The sequence below is a fragment of the Antrostomus carolinensis genome, unplaced genomic scaffold (genome assembly GCF_000700745.2).
Source record: "Antrostomus carolinensis isolate BGI_N321 unplaced genomic scaffold, ASM70074v2 scaffold9626, whole genome shotgun sequence".
Taxonomy (NCBI): Eukaryota; Metazoa; Chordata; class Aves; order Caprimulgiformes; family Caprimulgidae; genus Antrostomus; species Antrostomus carolinensis.
Window position 1 is genome coordinate 1 of NW_010319775.1, and position 15,268 is coordinate 15,268.

The window sequence follows — 15,268 nt, forward strand, 5'->3', positions numbered from 1 at the left end:
GGGGGAGGGTGCCCTGGGGCGGCGGGGCTGGGGCCTCTGTTTTTGCAGGGGCTGCAGTTAACACGGCTGTGCCAAAACCAGTATATGCAAATTTACCTCATCTTCAGCCAGTTGATCCAACAGTAAGTGGAAAGCAGGTTTCCAGAAATTCTTGCATTATTTTCTACGGAAGCTGACCTCTGGATAACAATAGCCCCTGTGCACACCAGGGTTCCTCTGAAGGAGCATGGAATTCTGTGATTGTAAACTGGGACCTCCCTGGCCCTGAGCTGAAATCCCCAGCTGTATCACGCTGATGGGCTGTGAGGTGTGAACGCAAATGCTGGTGTTACACCAGCTTCTGTCCTGGCAGCTAATGAGCAGGAGCTGGTTGTTTCAGGCCAGAAAAGTGATGGTGATTTACTGTGTTGCAAGACAGCTATGTCATTATATATACTTGTGTTCACAAGGACTCCAGATGCCTGACTTCAAAGCAATGTCATCCAGCCAATTGATCTTTGGGTAGATAGTAATTGTAGCTAATTACAGAAGGAGAGCTGTGCTCCCTGGACCCAGGTACCTCACATAGGTCCATCTGCATCTTGCACTAAATCCACTGCAAGCATTAGTGATAACCACGGTGGTTACAGGACCCCCTTGCCCTGGAATTCCATAAGCTGGGATGGTGGAGCTGGAAAATGCTCCTGGGCTTCAGTGGGGTGAGCTATTTCAAAATACTGTGAAGACCTCGTGCCCCCCAATCAAATTAACACATGCAATATTGGGAATCTGGTAAAGCAGGACCTCCTGATAGAAATGGGATTCCCCCAGTCTCTGGAGCTTTCTGTGGGTTTGTCTTGTGTGCTGTGTTTTCAGCAAGCTGCGGCATAGCAGCAGTCTTAAGATGGTTGCAGAGTTTGGAAACGCACAACTTCAGATAACAAAGTACTCTAAAATCATTTAACACAGCCTCGAGAGGAGAAACTGTGGGTAGTGTTAACTCTTGCCAGGCCTTGCTGTTATCCATCCTCTACCCAAACTGTAGGAAGCCAGCAAAGGCTTTTTGCTGTTCCTTTGAGTTTGGTATTTTGTGTCTAGATAGTATGACACAAGAATCCCTTAAATGCTTAAAAGATAAGGCTTGAAGAATTATTACAAAACTCTTACAAACTTAATTATTCTTAAATCAGGTTTGTTTATGCATCTATTACACTGTTGATAGCTACCCGGTGGGCTTGAGTAGGGCTTGTGCAGCAGAAAACAGGTGAAGTTCTTGCGTGTTACCAACTGAAATTACACTGATTCCCCTATTGATATTTTAAATTGCTAATTCTTCTCTGAAGAAAGGTCTGAGCTAATCTGTAAAATTTGAGTGTGAATTATACTGTATTACTGTTTTCCTCAAAATAATATACATACATTATTGTTCATATTTATATTTATATATACACACACAATGTTATCATTTGTTAACACTCTGTACTGATACAGTCCTCAGTGTGCTTCCAGAAAGAAACTGACAGTTTGAAAATAATTTGGAGCAATAACAAAAAGAAGAGGTGATTTTCAGTCTTGTCAGGGGAAAAAACAAAAACAAAGATCGAGGACTGGTTAGTCTAGAGAAGAGGAAAACTGAAAGAGAGAGGGGTCTTTGAATATACAACAGGTTGCTGCTGAAGGAGAGGGAATGTCTGTGGTCTGTGTCCCACAAAGTGGGACAGGGGGTGGAGGACTGAAACTGGGAAGAGGAACCGGGTGGGAAAGGTACCGTGCACTGGTGTTGCACCAAGTAGCCAAATTCCTGCCTTTTTTGAAGTTGCATCCCCTGGGGTTCGCAGGTCCACAGTGTTTTTTGTACGGCCAGTTAGTTATCTAGGCCATCTGGCTTAGTAGCTAAGGCTGCCTGAGCTAGATAAACTGACACATTTTGGAAAAGCCTCTATATATGCTACAGGCTTGTGACCAGTGTCTTTTTGAATTACTCTCATTTCAGCCCATGAAGTGTTTCCCTGGGAATGCTGTCGGGATATCATCATCTCCTGTTGGCTGCTGGCTGAGTTCCTGCTGTGCTTTTGGCACTGGGAGGCTTGCAGTCTGCCCAGGAAAAGCTGATGCAAATAGGAAAGGGAAAAGCCCTAAGCAGTCAGCAGTGCAAGCTTTGGGCGCAATCCCTCGGAGCCAGCCACAGAGGCCCGGTGGGTTCGGCTGTGCCAGGGATGCCAGGGGTGAAGGGGGACCTGATACCCCTCCTGTGCTGCTTGTGGGCTGGGAGCTGCTGTAATTCACTGTCAGGACTCCTGAGCTGGAGGAAATGCCTTGGGAGAGTTTAGCATGCCTCCTTTCCCTTGCTGTCCTCTGCCCTTCTTCTTTTTTTTTTCTGGCCTTATTTTAACAACCTGCATCAATGATACAGCACTGGAACAATTTAGAATTCATAATTAAGTGATTAAAAATATGCAGGACTGGCATTCCATACAGTGCTCAGCTGTATCGCATGTTTTCATACCACAGACTGATACTGCTGTTGAGTTTATGTTTATGCCTAAAACTGTAACATAAACATGTCTAGGTTTTGCTATGGGATCTTTGCATTCAGAATTTCCTGTTCTTGGAGCAAGTAAATCCTCAACATGTGTATATGATAGGCATGCAAAGGAGGAACTACATTAGTTCAAATGCTTTCTTTTGTGAGAAAAAAAGGAAGAAATATTATAGTATGCTAACTTGACATTTTTACATAGAAACACAACATACTTGCTTATGGCATGGTGGACTATCATGGTCAAACAGAGCAGTCCTGGTAGTGAGGTGCCTTTCATAAAGATTTGTAGACAACTTGGAATGGAGGAGATGGAGAAAGAAACTCGTGTAGGTGCCTGTCTGTATCTGCTTGCCCAGTAAAGCGCGAGCCCGAGATCGAATTTTGTGGGTATTCAGGAATGAAGTAAGCACTGCTGAGGGATGATGCTCTGGGTGGATAGCAGGGGAGAAGAGGAAGGGACAGGAAAATTGTTCTACCAAGCCTGCTTGTCATATGGAAATGGATAGCCCTGCCTTGCAGCAATGCCGTCACTACTTTTGAATGTGGACGAAGAAAGTGCAACTACTGGTGGCCTGGTCACCAAAACCAGTCAGTGGGTTGGGGTAGAAGGTCACCCTTTCCTCATCTGAAATACTGGTCCTAACTGTGAGGTGCTACTATATTCGGGCGGCTGAAACCTGAAGAAAGTGTGGGTATGTTATTTTGTTGTTTGAGCTGTGGTGGGTCATGAAAGCTTGTTCCTGAAACTCATGAACACAGTCAGGTTCCTGAAGATATTCAGTGCAGGAGACTCACTTAATCCCTGGATGTGTGTAACCATTGAAGTGATTTGGAGCAATTGCTGTTGTCAGTTCTGGGTTTTGCTTATTCAGTTATTTTACAGCTGATTTGTTGCTGTGATATGGCAGACAATAAAACTAAGATAAAGTTACACTAGGAATGTTACCTGTTTTAAAACTGGCTGTGTGCTGTTAACCCTCCTCTTCCCTCTTGCAGGAACAGACTCAATGCTTCACGGGAAATAGCCCCAGTAACCCCCCCGAACTGCCGGCTCATTAAAGGGATCGGTACGTGCTCAAAATAACTGAGTGCATTGCTTTTGTCCAGCCTGATTTTGAAACTGCTTCTTAAAGCCAGCTTCCAAGCCTGACCCTGAAAACAAAGTGCTAATTTGACTTGCATTTGTTACTTGGGCTTTGAGGCAGGGAGAAGCCACAGGAAGAAAATTACACTGAAAAACTAGCTAGTTTGGTGTAATACTTTTTGCTTTTGGTATTTAATGTTTCTGTTCCTTTTCTGGAAAATGAGTACCTTGCAAACCTTTGCTCAGCCACGTAGGAAATTATTTGGCTTTTAGATGAGGGCTATGAGCTGGTGACATCTTGAGGACAGGACATGCTGCAAGGGTGGAAGCTTCCCGAGAAGGGCATAGGCATGTGGGGAGGGAGCAGCAGTTAAATGCCAGCCAGGATGACCTGCCTTAGCACCTCATTCTGCAGAGATTTGGGAGCAGGCTGGTACCGCGCGCGGTGCAAGCAGCAGGCAGGAGCTCCGTGCGGTTGAGCAATTCCGCTGGGTGGTTTCAAAGAGCAAGGGGTCATATTTGTCATCCTAGCCTGGTTTGTGAAGAGGTTTAACAGAGTGGCTGAAACGTTGACTTTGTACTTTAAGTCATGTGTTTAGCACACAGCAATGTTTCTGTCTTGTTTTTTCTCTCCCTTTAGGATAACCAGAGTATAAAATAGATAGCTTTAAAATTGATCCCTTTTTTGTGTCTCGCTTTCCCATAAATTGTAATTTTTAAACTTAATACAGGCTTGGTAGCTGAGGGTTTTCTCCTCCTTAGTATTTTTTGAAATGTCTTAAGTACTGTTGAAATTTGCCTGGATTTTGCCTGTGTAAAAGGCTATTGTATGAGCTTTAAGAGCCTTGCGTTTGAGCTCACTGAGTCACTGTGTTGATTTCATAAATCTTGCTTCTTCCTTGTGTCAGGAATCAAAAGTCTTTGTAAAGTCAAATTATTGCCATGAATGAACATGTGCAGAGCTCCTCTGCCTGAGGTTATGTGCAGAAGAAACCGCGTTTGAAAAAACTTTACAGATTTTTTAGAGTGAGCTGTAATTTACTCATACAAGACTCTGAATAATGCTTGTTGGATGTTGATTCATATAAAAATAATTTCTGAGTAATTCTTTTGAGCATATCACTATTGTAATCTCTCCAGCACTTTTTGCAACATGATTACTCTGTTGAGGAAAGAAGGAAAGCTGGAAATGGCAAATACAGTTGTTTTTCATTTCTGAATGATAACTCATTTTTGGTACCTGACATTTACATGGAGATCAGGTGAATTCTGAGAACCCGGCTCTGCTCAGAGGTGGCGGCAGATCAATTTCCAGAGCCTCGTTTCTCCTCGCTGTAACACTGTCCCTTCACATGGAGCTCTGCACGTTGCCTTGCCTTCACTCTGTCATTTGCTGCTCTGCAGAAAAAATGACAAAAAAGAATTCAGCTGGTCTGATGTGGCAGAAAGAGAAATAACAAAAGATTTGTGCAAACTTAAAAGTTGTCATGTTCCCGCACATGTCTTCCAAAAGTCATTTAATATGACTGGGGGAGGGCGGGTTATATTAATCAGGGAGACCAAGGAGCCCTAACACTCAGAAGCTGCCTCGGTAGCACTATTCAGACCGGGGGTTGCTCCTGTGGGTGACTTTGTGTAAGGAGATCTTTTTACATGGACATCTTGGTCCTCCTGGGCCTTTTTCCTTTAAAATGCTATGATAAAGTTGAATAAACTATCTGTCTTTATTTTAATCTTTAAAACAGTCTTTCTGACCTCTGAAGTGAGACATAGGTAATGAGCTCTGAACAAAATAGTCTTAAACTATCCATTCTGTACATAGAAGAATAAGCATCTGGTACAGACTATTATAATGATGTTGAAAGCAATGCATCCATAGTAAAGGAAGCAAACCCAGAGTAAATGGAAAGTTTTTCTAGCAGACCCTTTTATTTCTGCACAATTTCATTCTTTCTGTCTCTCTCTCTTTTTTCTTTTTTTTTAAGACTTTGATCTATTCTGCTTTTCAAATATTGTGCAATGTAAGCACAGATGCAAACATTGAACAAGCCAATAAAAAACTGCAGCTTGTCCTAACACTCATTCACAGATTTGTAGGAAAGGCTATATTTGTAGAATAAACAGTATCTCCTGAATTATATGAGCATCTACTCATGTTACTTGTTTTTAATAAACTAGCCATATGTCTTGAAGTTCAAGAAGCTACTATAGAAATTGTTAGAAATACTTGCATCTTGAAACAGTTCATGGGATACAGGCAAAGTAGTCACTTGCTTTTGGACATGAAATCCAGGTGGGGTTTTTTTATTGGATGCATCTGCGGAACACAGCATACTAAGATAAAATAAAGAACAAAAAATACAATGTTTTTAGGGTAGACAGTATTTTTTCTCAGTATCTTTAATTCTTTTTAAAAACTTAATTATTCAGATAATCCCACGGACAAGCTGGGTTTGGTGATACAGTTGAGCAATATAGTGGAGGTAATGGATATCTAATAAATTAGTTCCTGACTTTCCTGTCATATGGCTCCTGTGACAACAGCTCCAAGTTTTCCCAAAAAGGGAGCTTCCCTGCGTCCGGCTGTGTGCCTCCATCCCCTCCACACCACCTCAGTGGTGCCAGCTCAGCAGGATCGCACTGAATCAGCATTTTGCTGCTCTTCTGATGACACTTGCTCTCTTCCACATGTACCAGGATCTGTTTGAGAGGTGGCTAAAATGTGCTTTGCTGGGCAGTTTCCTTCACAGTAGTTGGGTGCAGCGATCTCATTATGCTCTTTCCCCCAGAAACTTGCACTTTTGAATTATCTGCTCCCAAGTAGCCTGCTCATCTTTCTGCTTGGCAGCCTCACTAATCCAGTAGTGATAAATGATTAGTTCTCTGTTTGTTCACTCACCAGCATGCTCTGCCAGCAAAAGCTGTCTGTCCAGCTCACATCACTGTGGTAATTGAGCCTCTCTGCATTTATTTACCTTGCTATCTCTGCAGCAATCCCAGGAAGTGGGGAATTGCTGCTAACCCCATCTTCTAAATGCACCCAGACTTGGAGAGACCAAGGAACTTGTTGCTTAAACCAGGTTGTGAGCCAAGCTGAAAAATCCAAATTCAAAAATTCGGTTGGAAAACACAGGCTCTAAATGTCTCTGGGCACATCAGAGCTGGGAAGGAACTTGCCTGGACGGGTGAGTGTGGGGATCTGGTTCCTCCCCTCAAGAGCTGTTCAGCAGCCCGAGGATGAACTACAGCCTGGCTGAATTAGTGCTGGGATACATAGGAGTTACATAAAAGCAAACAAGAAACCCAGCTCGAATTTGCAGGTGCTTCCCTCTGGAGGAGGTACTGATGTGCTGGGGATGGTGTGACCTAAAGAGGGTCACACAGCTGGTCCGTGGCCAAGCATGAGGGGGTGCAGAGAGATGGGACAAGCTGGGTGGCAAACCTTTGTGTTTCTCTGTTAAAGAAAAAGTTCTCTTTTCTCTGTTAAAGAAAGCCTGCAGAACAATTTACTCTTTTAAGCACATGCTCTGATCTGGGTTTAATCCAGCCGTTGTCTGGAAAGTGGCTTATTGAGAATGTTTATGCTGGTGTTTGGAGAAGAGGGGGGAGGCTTCTCAGGGGAGCAGTGAAAATGTGGGACGGCAAACATGCTTCAGCATCAGACTAAAAGCTCTATGAAGAGTGCTTGATCAAAGCCTAAAATTGCTCTCGTGTTCTTATTTTATTTTATTTTATTTTATTTTATTTTATTTTATTATTATTTTCCTCTCAGGGAAAAATATTACAGGAGCTGCAGGAACTGGCAATATTGGAAATGATTACCTGCCGTTAAAAGTGTGGTCTAACTGTTAAAGCCCTTAGCTGTTAAAAATATAGTAGGTTCTCTGTCACTTGAGAGCTTTAACTAAATATTTGGCAATCCATCTTAATGAAGTGTCCCAGCTCAACCAGGAGAATTAGTGTGCACAATTCCCAGAGCTGCCTTATGCAATCGTGTGGGTTGAGTGATGGGTACAGTCCTGCCCCGAACATCTCCTCGGTGCTAATTGCTTGCTGCAGCACACTATCATCAGAAGTGGGCGATTCATCCCATGCTGCTCCAGGGCGTGCAGAGCTGGGTAGGAGACTGCCTGGCCACTGCAGGGCCGCCCCAGAGCCCCCAGAAAGAGGTGAACCCCAGTACTATTTCCTAACCTGGCACGCTGCTGCCTTCTGCTACTGCTTTTAATACGATGCAAACTTTTCCGCTGAACTTAATTGCTTGTGCAGTCATATCAGAAAGGGAGAGCTGGAGTTGTACAAAACGGGAGGTTTTTTTGATGGGGAATATTTAATGTCATCTGAAAAAACCCCGTTTCTCTCTGCTATGCAGAAACTGGCTCAGAAGACATCGACATACTTCCCAATGGACTGGCTTTCATCAGCTCCGTAAGTGCCCGTGCCCCCTCCCTGTGCGGGGGCTTGCCCGCTTCCTTATCTACAGGGGCCATAGGTGAAAATGGCAGGATGGACTCTTTTTTCTACAGGGCTGGTTGGCTCCTTAGAAATGGCCCAGACTTGTGCCAGCTTAGCCAGTGTTTCCTCCTGCTTGAGCAAGTGCACTTGGTGACGCTGAAGGGGTGGTTGCAGCTCTGAGACATGTATCCTACTGCACTGGCTTATCTGCCTACATAACCTTGAGTTTCTTTCATGCTGCTTACTTGAAATGTTGCAAAGACAAACCTCTCCCTTGTTAAGGCGTGTTAATTCGCTAACTTTAAAAAGACTAATCGAATTTTGTGTGTTTATTTTGTTGTTCCCAGTTTTTTTTTAGCCTGTAGGACATAATCTTTATGTCTTCTAGCATTTCTTTGCAGTTAGGAGGGCTAGCAATCATTTTCTAAAACAAAAGCTGATGTTTTCATCTACATGCTCCAGGGACTCCCAGAAAACAGCAAAATTTATTGCAGAAATCTTGAACCACTGCTGCTGCTCCCCGTGGCTTTACCATGGTGGCTGTGTTTGGCAGTGCCACACTGCCAGCCTGTCCCCCCAGAAGGTCTGTTCGCAGAGTGGTTTGAACAGTGGTGGCTGCAGCAGGCAGCAGTGGTGCCACCACCCGGGTGCCGGGTGGTGGCTTGGGCACGGTTCTGCTGCCCTGCACACAGCTTTGCTTCCTCTGCACTGTGACCTGAGGGCTGGCCAGGGTGTGCAGGGACAGTCCCTCTGCCGCCATCACAGCACGGCGGGCTGAAGCAGAAGGACACAGGTGGCCAAGAAGGCCAACGGCATCCTGGCCTGTAATAGGATTATTGTGGCCAGCAGGATCAGGGCAGTCATTGTCCCACTGTACTCGGCACTGGTGAGGCTGCACCTCGAGTACTGTGTCCAGTTTTGGGTCCCCCAGCGGCAGCCTGGCCTGTAATAGGATTATTGTGGCCAGCAGGATCAGGGCAGTCATTGTCCCACTGTACTCGGCACTGGTGAGGCTGCACCTCGAGTACTGTGTCCAGTTTTGGGTCCCTCACAACAAGAAGGACATTGAGGTGCCAGAGCGTGTCCAGAGAAGGGCAACAAAGCTGGTGAAGGGTCGAGAGCATAAGTCTTAAGAGGAGCAGCTGAGCAAACTGGGGTTGTTTAGCCTGGAGAAAAGGAGGCTGAGGGGAGACCTTATCGCTCCCTACAACTACCTGAAAGGAGGGTGTAGAGAAGTAGGGGTCAGTCTGTTCAGCCAAGTAACAAGTGATAGGACAAGAGCAAATGGCCTCAAATTGCACCAAGGGCAGTTTAGATTGGATATTAGGAATAATTTCTTTACTGAAAGAGTTCTCAGGTATTGGAAGGGGTTGCCCAGGGCAGTGGTGGACTCCCGATCCCTGGAGGTATTTAAGAGTCTTGTAGACATAGTACTGAAGGACATCGTTCAGTCAGGGACTTGTCAGTGTGGGGTTAATGATTTGACTCGATGAGACCTTTTCCAGTCTAGGCAATTCTGTGATTCTGTGACACCCAGATGTGTGCTTGCAAGCCCAGACAAAGGCTTGTTTTCAGCTTTGTGATGCTTCCTTTTGCTTTTTTGTCCAGGAATTATTTTCTTATGTTTCGATTTTACAGGGTTTGAAATATCCAGGATTAAAAAGCCTTGCACCAGACAAGCCAGGTGAAATATTTTTGATGGATTTGAATGAAGACAATCCCAGAGCAGTGGAACTGAGAATCAGCCGAGGATTTGATCTGGCATCGTTTAACCCTCACGGAATCAGCACCTACATAGACAGAGGTAAAGAGATCTTTAATCCGAGGTGATGGCAACTCTCAGCCTAAAGAGCAGAAATAGAAGTCCCTTTGTGGCCTTGCATTGCACCCATAATAGCCTGCGCTTGCTGGGAGAGAAAAAGGTTTGGGGGCTTTTTATCTTTTTTGGGCTCTTTTCTAAAAGTCAACTGCTAAAGCAAATGCCTTTGCACATAATCCCAGACTGTCTGAGACAGAAAGACATCTTGAAAGGAAAGAAACCATGGGAAAAGTTTGAAAACCACAGAGTTTATTTGACCAATTTACATCTGTCTCCCCCTGAGGTCAAGGGTTTTCAGGAGATGTGTGCTTCACCAACTAGTAGTGACCAGAATTGAGACTTTTGTAACTAAACTATGAATTATCAAATCTGTAAATTACCAAAATCTCAGGTACTCTGAGGCCAAGACACAAGGCCATGTTCTCATCTCCAAGACGTTCTCCTATGGCAGGCTCTGACTAGCAGTGAAGTACCCTTCATGCTCTCCTTCCTCTCTTTTTCCCCTGCCCTTTCACTGGGGATTTTAGCAGGGCAATTAGAAGTCTGCAAATCCTAAGAGAAAGAGAACCGTTGCTGCAGCTTGACCTGTGTCCCCATACAGTCACCCTTTAAGGGAAGGTGTTGGAGAAATCGGTGGTGGCTAATTTAGGGTCTCACCAGAAAGGCTGGGCAGAGGGACAGCAGCCTTGCATGGACTAGAGAAGAAGGATGCTCCTTCAGCTTTCTTGGGGGATGTGGTAAATAAACCAAAGTGCCCAAACTGGCTGGGCTGCAAGCCCTTCTTCACAGTTGACTGTGGCTGTTTCACACAACCAGTCACTACAGGGCATCAGATTGCAAACCCCAGCAGCTTGAGCACAAGGATGGAGCTATGATTTATTTCTTCCTTCCTTGGCGGAAATAGCAAAAACATACTTTACACCGCAGTTCCTTCTGGAGTGAGCCTGGGACAAGAGTAGCTGGAGGTCTGGATCCAGTTGCAGTGGCATCCTGCATTACTTTGGTACTTGTACTTCTATCTCAGAAGACCCGTGAGGGACATGCACCAAACCCAAGATATCCTCTCTACTGGAGGCTGCTTCAGAGCTGTGGGTGCTCAGCCATGGAAACTGTTGCAGAGATCTGGTGAAATTCAGCTGTTTCCATTTTTTTTTTATTTTTTAAGATGACACCGTGTACCTCTTTGTTGTGAATCATCCCCATCAGAAGAGTACAGTAGAATTGTTTAAATTTGTAGAAGATGACAATTCTCTTGTACACCTGAAAACCATTCGACATGACCTTCTGACCAGGTATTGGAGCCAAATACCTTCTTTCCCCAGAAGAATGGGCTGCTTTGGTAAAATCCAAAGTAGGATGATTTTGGTTTTAAGAGTATTATTAATATAAGATATTTTCTATTTAACCAGATTTCCTCTGTCTCTTATTGATTACTTCTTATCTCTGTAATCAAAACCTGTGTTTCTCCAATCTCTTCTGTAAATGAGATTTTTAATTGTTGGGTCACTGAATCAATCTTCGTTTGTCATCCATTTCTCCTCTCATGTAACCCACTCTCAGATCATTGCTGATATGAATCTTCAGATATTCTACTATTCTGAATTTGCTACACTGTAAAAAGTAGCTTTTGCTTTTTTCTTCTTTTTTTTTTTTTTTTTTTGTTGCACATAAAATTTTCTTGGTCTTTTCTACTGCAAAATTATTGTAAGATAAACAGACCCTGAAAGAAGAAGTTGTCACAACTCCTACCTATTCTCTGGTTTCCAGTTGAATGCAATCCAAAGAAAAACTTCCATGGACTTGTAGACAGGTAGCCAGATCTCTAGCTGATGCCCTGTGGTCCTGTTCAGCACTTCACAGTCCTGGCCCATGTAAAAGAGAATAGAAGTAAAAAGTGTCTAAATAACACTGCATCTATTGGAAGTACCATGTGTAATTGCAGCCCCTTTATGTCTATGGGATGACCAAGTCCTGGCTGGATTCTGGGCAGTGCTACAATGCTCTTTTCATACCTCTCATTTCATTCTTTGATTTATTTTTCTCCCTCACTTTTTTTTTTTTTTAGTGTGAATGATATAGTAGCTATGGGACCAGAGAGCTTCTATGCTACTAATGACCACTACTTCTTTGACTTCATCTTGATGTTCTTGGAGATGTTCTTGGGTTTAACTTGGTCAAATGTTGTTTACTACAGTCCAAAAGAAGTTAAAGAAGTAGCAGCTGGGTTTTATTCAGCCAATGGAATTAACATTTCACCTGACAGAAAGTAAGTTTCTCCTTGCCTGAGATTTTGTTCAATCCCACAAAAGAACCCTGGGATCCTCATTTGTACACACAGTAGCTCTGTGGTCAAAGTGTCTAAATTGGTTCATGGACAAGGTGCTGCCTGTCCAATGTGAGGGATACGAAGGGTTTGTAGGACAGAAGTCATGTGTCCTTGACTAGGACACATGACTTTAACTAGTCTTTAGCTAGAGATGCTGTTTGCTGCTTTGCATGGTGGTTTATATGCAGTAAGACCGAATGTTGCTGCATGTTAACCAGCTGATACAGAAATTTGTGTATATTATTTGCAAGCATTAATGGGGCAGAATTTCTGCAAGAGGGGCGTGCTCTATGGTCTCAAAGTCTGTAGGACTGAATTAACCAGTCGTGTGGTTTAGACAGGTGATCTTAAATGAAAAATGAAGCATATTTGTGGATCTCCTGATCCAAGGCCTGCTTCAGTGTCATAATGGAAGAACTGGCACAGTGTGAAGCTACATTAGCATCTCAGCAGATTGGCTTCAATTCCATGCCCTGTGGCCTGCTTGCAATGTCTGTTGCTATGTGAAAACTGTGAGTTGGCATTCCTCACAGAAGCGCTGGGCTTGCACAGGAGGAACGACTGTTCTTGGTGTCTGCTTACTCATACACATTGCTAAGAGGTGCTTTCTTTTGAAGGTACATCTATGTTGCAGATATACTTGATCATAATGTCCATGTTCTGGAAAAACACGCTAATTGGAATTTAACCCATGTGAAGGTAAGGTGACTGTTTCATAAAAAAGAGGCATATATGAATTTTGCCAGATTAGTCCCCAGGAGTGTTTGAGATTTCAGCCTGATCATGTGTGAAGTTCTGTTCTGGATGGCTCCTGATGTGGGTTTGCAGAGGAGCTGTGTACCATGTTACAGAGCTTCAGGTCTTCCACCCTCCCACCAGCAACCAGCGAAGGCTCCTCGGGCACGCTGTAGAGCTGCAGTGGAAATAGGCTGCAGTCAGTGTGGGTCAGTCCACAAAGCACTGAAGTAATTGCCACAAGCCTAGGTGTGAATGAGTCAATGGGGGAAGCTGGGAGCAGCAAGGGGGCTTCTCATGACATGGAGGAGGGGATGAAGCATACTGGGGGAAAAGAAAAACGTCACTGAGGGAGAAAATAATTTTTAAAATATCCGTCGAAGTTATGGACATGTCTGTTGATGATGTTATAGTTAGCTTCCAGGAATTCTGATTGCTTTAACTTCTCTCTTTCTCTTGTTTTTCTTCTGTGTTGGATAGACCCTGCAGCTGGACACTCTGATTGACAACTTGTCTATTGACACTCACACTGGAGACATCTGGATAGGATGTCATCCTAATGGGATGAAGATGTTCTATGACGATCCTGAAAATCTGCCTGGCTCTGAGGTGCCTTTTGGGAGACATCACTGGTCTCCTGGCTATGTCTGTGCGAGAAAGTTGCTCTGTTCAAATCACCCTGGTATAACTTAACTCTGCATTGCTTAGAGAAGTGCCTAGCCAGCCTTTGTGAAAGCAAAGACCACACTCGATCCCAGCTTGTAGCTTCTGCTCTCAAGTGGAAAGCCTGAACAGCCTATACTCAGCTAACAAACACCTATTCAGATCCTTAGGACACAACTGAATTATTTCCAGCTGGTAGCTTGGTCATTCTGGACTCCTCAGGATGCTTTCTGTGCAGCTGTGGCTGTGCAGTCAGATTTTGATGAACGGTGTTAATTACTGAGCCAGCACCTCTTTGCCAAACAAAAATTAATTGACTGAGTGCAAAGCACAACCAGAAACATTCACACTGGAATGATTTATCAGTGCAAATGTGGTTCATCAGTAGGTGACACTGTAATTCTTCTTTCCTTCTGAAATCAATGAAGTGCTGGCATCAGCGCACTAGCTGCTGCAAGCACAGGTGGCTGGTTGGTGTCCGTTTGGTTTCAGCATTGTCTGAAGCTTCCCATAAGACACTTTCTAAAATTATCATGTTCAATAGCAGTAGATTTATGATACTAGGCAGTTGCTTACTCTGTCTGGAAAAAGTGTGAAAATAAGATATTGAGTAACACTTAGGCTGAAGAAAACGGTGCACGTGCCTCACCGTGGGGGTGACTGCCTTACTTACTGGGACAGAGTCTGTATTGCATAGCCACTTAAAAAAACAATCAGTCTTCATGGACCATGCTTCACTGAAGCAGAATTTGTGGCCCTATCACAGAAATCATGTGGCTGCAGTTATCAACAGCTGATCAACCTAACTGATTTGTTTAAATTAATGTACTGATTTTCCCTCCATCTGTGGAGGATTTTCACCTGTGGCCGTTTCAGCAGATGTATCCTCCTCCTCCTCCGGCAGGTCCTGCGCATCCAGAACATCCTCTCTGAGGAGCCTGCAGTGACGCGCGTCTACGCTGACAACGGCTCTGTGCTGCAGGGAAGCTCGGTGGCATCCGTCTACGAGGGAAAACTGCTCATTGGCACAGTCTTCCACAGAGCTCTTTACTGTGAGCTATAGCTCGTCTCATGGGTAAGATCTGCTGCAGAGGAAAGGACTTAATTTCTTGGGAACTCACTCAGTTTCTGCTAAATTTGCTAACAACAAGGCTGTTGCAATAAAGGCTAACTAGAGTCACGGCAATGTATTTTAGCCTTCCTCCCCAAAATGAGAGTTTTATGTAAGAGTAAAGGAAATGGAACTGAGGGTGAGAAGTGAGTTTGTGTAATGTGGAGGACCCCATGTCAGTAACAAAACATAACCTAGACAATCAAATTCAGATTACAAATTACTAAACTGTCAGACATTGAATTATCTGTTGCAACTGGATTTCTAGTTGTGTTTTTGGTTGAGTTTTTTTGTTTCTCCCCTCCCCCCCCCCGAGAAAACTGATTTTATAAATGAGAATTGCCAGCTACCAGTGTGGTGTTCTTTCTTGTCACCAACCTTTGGGCTTTCCCAGGTTCTCCTTCCAAACCTTCCTGTTGGTTTTCCCTAGTGTTTCCAAAATAACTGGAAAGAGAATAAATGTTATTTCCATTTCATTTCTTTCCACTTCCCCCTTTAAGCCATTTCCTAACTTTATTTCAGTTTCATAAATTTGCCTTAATCCTTCTAAGAAA

At 43.9% G+C, this 15,268-nt stretch overlaps 1 protein-coding gene across 1 annotated transcript; it reads left to right on the forward strand.

The window, feature by feature from the left end:
- The first annotated feature begins 3,270 nt into the window (after nt 1–3,270).
- Nucleotides 3,271–14,781, forward strand: LOC104526037 (serum paraoxonase/arylesterase 2). Its single transcript, XM_029085287.1, has 9 exons — nt 3,271–3,371; nt 3,518–3,588; nt 7,978–8,033; nt 9,699–9,864; nt 11,045–11,171; nt 11,945–12,145; nt 12,823–12,904; nt 13,421–13,549; nt 14,508–14,781. Exons 1-9 carry the CDS (start codon nt 3,271–3,273, stop codon nt 14,664–14,666), a joined length of 1,092 nt encoding a protein of 363 aa, XP_028941120.1. The 3' UTR covers nt 14,667–14,781.
- Nucleotides 14,782–15,268: the final 487 nt, after the last annotated feature.